At 39.2% G+C, this 6086-nt stretch overlaps 1 protein-coding gene across 2 annotated transcripts in view; it reads left to right on the top strand.

Annotated features, from left to right (window-relative positions):
* The window catches only part of rab35b (RAB35, member RAS oncogene family b), a 10880-nt gene extending 6425 nt beyond the window's left edge, over positions 1 to 4455 (top strand). The window contains exons 4-6 of one of the 2 annotated variants that reach the window (XM_005746065.1): positions 1166 to 1290; positions 1456 to 1580; positions 2261 to 4455. In XM_005746065.1, coding sequence (XP_005746122.1) covers positions 1166 to 1290; positions 1456 to 1580; positions 2261 to 2389 — 379 coding nt within the window. In that variant the 3' untranslated portion in view covers positions 2390 to 4455. The remainder of the gene's footprint in view (positions 1 to 1165; positions 1291 to 1455; positions 1581 to 2260) is intronic. The other variant, XM_005746066.2, reaches the window with a different exon arrangement.
* Positions 4456 to 6086: the final 1631 nt, after the last annotated feature.

Raw genomic sequence — 6086 nt, forward strand, 5'->3', positions numbered from 1 at the left:
ACACACACACACACACACACACACACACACACACACACACACACACACAGAATCCCTGACAAAAGTTTCTTTGTGTTTGTTTGGCGTAGTGCATTGGTACTGGGGATGCACTCTCTCAGATCTGGCCTCTGTTTTTGAAGCCAGTTCATTTGTCTGTGCGGTATAAATGTGGTGCTGTTGCTTTTTCCTTCACACAGTCATACACTCTGTCCTGATGAATGTATTTATTAAGTTGTGCCCCTTCAAGTGTCCTTCCCTTTGCTGGATAACATTAGTTATTCGCTCAGAAAGTTAGGGATGACTTGAAATTAAAATTATACCGAAGGTCAGGCCATAGCATACTTAAACTGTTACACGGTGTAGTGGTATCAAAAACTCTTCACACATCAATCCTGTTGGCCTTTTTTTTTCTTTTTCTTTTTTTTTTAAATTTTCCAGTCTGTTTTGTGTGTTAGCCATTTCTGCTGTGTGTTTTATTTTCATTTATTAACTTTAACAAATTATTTTTTACATATTTATTTGCCAACTTTAGCTTTAATAATTCCTTTTATTTGTTATTACCTTTACCAAACTATCTCTGCTGTTTATTCATTAATCCTGTCTAACAGTTTCTATTGAGGCATTACTTTTAGATTTATTTTTAAATTTGTCAGTTACTTTCCATCACCATAATGTGGTGTTCAGAAAAAATGCAGGTCAAAGGGTTTTTTTCCGCCACCGAAGCTACATCCATGTTTTACCCTGTCTGTTATCCTTTATCTTTAGGTAATCAGTTATACTGTTGTTCATACTCTTCGGCCAACAGTTTTAGCGTTCTCTAGTCTTGCTGCTATACTACCATTTCTCTGTAGTAAAAGTAGAAGTCGTTATAACTGTTCAGCTAATTAGAAATATTTTATCTAACTAGTCACAGCAGACGGAGGCCCCTCGCTGAGCCTGGTTCTGTTGGCGGTTTCTTCCAATGTCACCAAGTTCTTGCTCAAAGGGTGTTATATGACTGTTAGGGGTTTTCTCTGTATTATTGTATGGTCTTAACCCCACAATTTAAAGCGCCTTGAGGCGACTGTTGTTGTGATTTAGCATTATATGAATAAAAATAAAATGAATTCAATTGATCTTTTTCGCAAACTGTAAGCTGACTGTTTCCCCTTTCTTCTGTCTTTAGATATTACAGGGGAACACATGGGGTCATAGTGGTATATGACGTCACAAGTGCTGAGTCCTTTGTCAATGTAAAACGATGGTTACATGAAATCAACCAGAACTGTGACGACGTGTGCCGAATATTAGGTGAGTGCGCTCCAAAGAAACAACTTGGCACTGTTCTCGCCTCGTCTTCTTTAGCTTAAAAATAGACTCTGCCCTTCACTCCAGTGCACACCTCTTGTATTTGCTGGCAGTATGGGAATAATTTCTTGCTCCATTATTTTACACTGAGCTGTTTTCTATTTTTAGTGGGAAACAAGAACGACGACCCAAACTCTAAGGTGGTCGAGACAACTGACGCGCAGAAGTTTGCAGAGCAGATGGGAATCAGCCTTTTCGAGACGAGTGCAAAAGAGAACATAAATGTTGAAGAGGTAATTAGTTGTTTTGTGTTACTTGTAGCCTCAGACTGATAAGCTGGTCTGGAGCTGTTCGCCAGACATGCCAGGCATGCACAGAAGCTCTGTGATAACTGCTGATCAGCTTGTCACTGCACAAAGCATCGCTGAAAGTTACTGTTTTTGCCCCGACAAAACAATCTGCTAATCGTTTACTCAGTTAATTCAAGTGAGTGCTATTGTTTAAAACAGTTCACAATCACACAGCACAAAGAATAGTGTCCTTATTTTTGAAAAGCTAAGAGTGGATTTTATTACTTTTTAACCAAAGGCTGTTAATGTGCTCTTCTGCTTTATTGCAGTGTTAGATTGGCTTCAGATTTATAGGAATAGCAATGAGAATGGTGTCGAGTTTGCTAGCCTGCTTGTGTACATAGGTAAACAAATCCACCCCAAGACTCGCTAATCAAAACAAAATAACAACATCTATGTGGAAACTCATCATCAGAGGTTTTCCACCATTGTGAACAGCTGTGGGTGGATTTTTGTTGCCTGATTCTTAAGTTCAGTTATCCAGGCTGCAGCTTCATATTTAGAAATAAGACTCAAGTGAGGCTTTGAACTGTTCCTTTAAATACTCCTTTGTCACCATTATGACACACAAATCTGACCGCTCTAATCTGTTCATGCTTTTTGGTTTGTGCCTCTCTCGGCAGATGTTCAACTGCATCACGGAGCTAGTGCTAAAAGCCAAGAAGGAAGTGCTGGCCAAGCAGCAGCAGCAGCAACAAAACGACGTGGTCAAACTCACCCGGAACAGTAAACGAAAGAAAAAGTGCTGCTAACAAACTCGAAGCCATCCACAGAAAAGCGGGCGGCGTCTTCACATGCATATACACACATACACGATGGGACTCAGAGCATCTAAATTAAAGAGCAGATAAAGATTTAATAAATATATGGTGAAAGATTAAAAAAAAAAAAAAAAAAATGACGGCAAAAATGTCCCCTTTGGACAAACTAATCATGAAGACTTTAATAAAAAAAAAATTGTACAGATTTTATTAGACATCAGATCAAGTTTTATTTGGAATTCAGCAGATGGGCACTATTGACCTGAGGTCCTAATTTTTTGTTCAAGGATCTGCAACTGACAGCTATAATGCTCCGATTTGTATCCACTTCCACAACCCTGTTTCTCTCACATCAGTATCTCATCTCTCCTTCTCATTCCACTGCACACGGGACATTCAGAGTCGGGTTGGACTCTGCGTCTGAGGAGGAGGAGGGATCACCTTTCCTGGATTTATTTGGGTTTGTTTTCTGGGGCGGGGGGAGGGAGGGGGCAGTTTTTGGAACAGGTGTCTCTCCACTGAACATCTCCATTGAACGTTTCTGTGTTACGATGGCTTCACGCCAACAAATCATGAACTTCTAGGTTTTCTTTTATTTGACTTGTTGGGGGGGAAAATCACTTGGAGGAGGAGAAGGATCATTGGTAGTCAATCTTTAGCAACTAATCTGATGGACAGAACTGGTGACTTTTTTTCTTCTTTTTTGTCTGTATTTTGCCAAGTTTTCCCTTGTTTCCTTTCTAACTTCCAGTAGTGCTGAGCCATCCATAATAGATTTTTTTTTTTTTTTTTGAGTGCAGCGGAGCAGTTGAACCACTCTCGGAGCTCTGGGACGTCGAGCTCCTCGTGCACCTTTCACTGCAGTCTTACTATGCTTCAGAGTTTGCTTTAAAACCTTTCCCCAAAATATTTTTTCCCTTTTTTTTTATTTTTTAAAAAACCGTGATACTGCCAATATTATATATATTAAAAAAGAAATATTAGGAGCTGCAGCGCCTCTCATTGGACTGTTGCCATAGTGGCCAGTGGCTGGCCAAGACGTTTGGTGAATTGAGTCCTCAGGCGCTCCCTCCATCTCTCTCCCTCTTTTACTTCTTTTTTCCTGCAGCAACCAGCCTTCTCTCCCCTGATGCCCACATATCAGCACCCCTCTCAGTGATGGACTCCTGCATTTGGTCCAGCGACGGTGCATGGAAGCTCTTCGCCAAGACACCTGTGCAACCACCCAAACCTCCCAAATACATTGCAGACTGTGGTTTTCAATCTTGTGTTTTTGAGCATGTAACACTGTTTGATTGGGTGTGTTTAGGGAAAAAAAAAAGATATACCATGCATTTTAGCATTCAAACTCTTGTGGATTTCCTGCGTTTTCTCCTGCAGAATATTCTAAACAGTCGACTAAAGCATTAAGGTTTATCGCTTTGCTTTTCATGGTCATGATCTGCACTACCTGCCCAAATTGAAGTGTTACAGGACAGTGTTTTTTGGCGACCCTCCACATTGAGAGTGTGGCGCACAGTGGGACTGTTAATATAAGAACAAATGGGGATGAACTGCAGCACTGGATCCGCTCCCTCCCCGCCCGGATTTGCCACAGAGGCCGAAGCGTTGTACAATGTCTTACTGACATTATTATTAATTTTTTTTTCTGTCTCTGGAATTGGGAGCGAGCTTGATGTTGCACAAGCTTCTGTCGAAAACACTTTGTTTTCCTCTGGGCAGGCTCCGGCAGCTGGTTTGGGATCCCGATACGTGTCAAGAGGTCACCGCGACCTCAAGGGCCTCGAAATGATATCAGATCTCACACTTTATGATTTCTCTTCATTATGTGTATGTATATATAAATATATTTGTGTGTTTATATTCAATATAGAACATACACACATGATTAGCACACCAACTGCACATGTGTTAAACATGGGCCGTGTGCTGTGGTTGAAAGACACTTGTCAGCTGTGGTTTGCTGTACACTGGAGACAAAGATGTACTATTCATTTTTCCCTACATGAATTTAATCAGTAATAAACGTTTTAAAAGAATAAATATTTGACACATAATGACTGATCTCATTTGTCAGTGGTCGGAGGCTCAGTCCCAACTTGAGTTTAAACCTGTGTCCGTTTTATTTTTGCCGTTTTCTGAGAGTGTTTTATGGTCTTTGGAAAACCTGTGGCTACTTAACTCTTATGTGGGTTGTTCATATTCATTTAAAGGAGGTTTATGACCACTTAAGGAGCACCAAGTGGAGTAGATACCCTCATCTTATACTAAACATCATTAGTACTCTCATACCTGCCTGATTTTACATGGTCAGTGCAACTGTGAAGTAATGAGAAGGATTTGATAAATTACTCATATCCTTCGAATTGTTTACTAAAACGTTTTATATGACTAGTTTGTAATACTGTGAGAAAATAAGCCAACTGGTCAGTCAGTCATTGAGTGTTTTTGTTTTTTTCAATTTCTGAATGCTTGAATAATTGAATCATTTAACTTTTTCAAAATTATTATTATTATTATTACGGCTTTTGTATCTTTTGGGTTGAACCTAAAATTTCTGCACAGAGGAAAAATATGATTTATGATTTTCATATTTATAAACAGTTTTACTGATGGAAATCATAAAAACTAAAAATACCGTAATTAAAAGAAGCTTAATGTGGAACGTGCTCGTGATAAAAGCAACACTTTTTGTGATTTTAAGATGAAATTATGCATCTACAGTGTTTTGAGAAGTAAAAAAAAATTTCATCTATAACTTATTTTAACTTAAATTTAACATAATGTATTCCAAGTTATATGTTACAGTTTATTGTGTAAGTTATACATGCATACCATGCCCAATTATGTCTGATCTCAGAAGATAAGCAGGGTTTTCTACCAATTGGAATGTCAGTGGTTTGATCCCTGCTTATCACATTTGCATGTTAACGATTCCTGGGCTGAACCCGTAGTGCTAAATAAGTACCAGTTTGCTTTGTTGGTTGGTTGGCTGGGAGTCCAGTGCTAAAGTTGTCTGAGCAATGGCAGTGTTATTACTTTTGTAGGTTTGTGGTCATAAACTAAAGAATATGACAAATGAAGACTTGATGAAGTTAATGCATTATCTAAGCTCGAATGAAATTCATCTGTTTGCGAATCACATCAGATCCCAAACATGACATGGATGTGTCACTTCCTGGATTCCTGGGCCATATATAAAATACAACTTTTGTAAAACTGCTTTTTCCTGCTTAAAATATGTGTGGCTCTGAGAACCACAGGCAGAAAGTGTCCCAGTTTTCAAATCCAAGTCAGAAGAGACAAGTTGATTGTAAAGTATTTATTCGTACAAAAACAAACCAAAAAAAAAGTCTTAAGAAAATTGCATGATTAATATTTTGAATAGTTTGAAGCATTTTCTAACTGAAACAGTGCCGTTAGTCATGGGTGAATGGAAGCACTCACATGGAGCACAATGGGCCCAACAAAAGCTCTAAATTCCTAAACAACATCTGCCCAAGGAGACACAAGCAAACATTCAATGGCATGTCTGTCTGCCCCTGGACACACACTCGATCCACGGTGGCAGCAGCGTGATGTTTACCACAGAGACACAGCACACAGAGTTTTAAAAATGCTTTCAGTCAGAAAATGAAGGAGAGGATACAGTCGACCGAGGAAAAGAACACGATGCTGACAGAACTGA

This window comes from Pundamilia nyererei, unplaced genomic scaffold, assembly GCF_000239375.1.
Source record: "Pundamilia nyererei isolate P.nyererei 1_Seehausen unplaced genomic scaffold, PunNye1.0 scaffold00172, whole genome shotgun sequence".
NCBI classification, from domain to species: Eukaryota; Metazoa; Chordata; class Actinopteri; order Cichliformes; family Cichlidae; genus Pundamilia; species Pundamilia nyererei.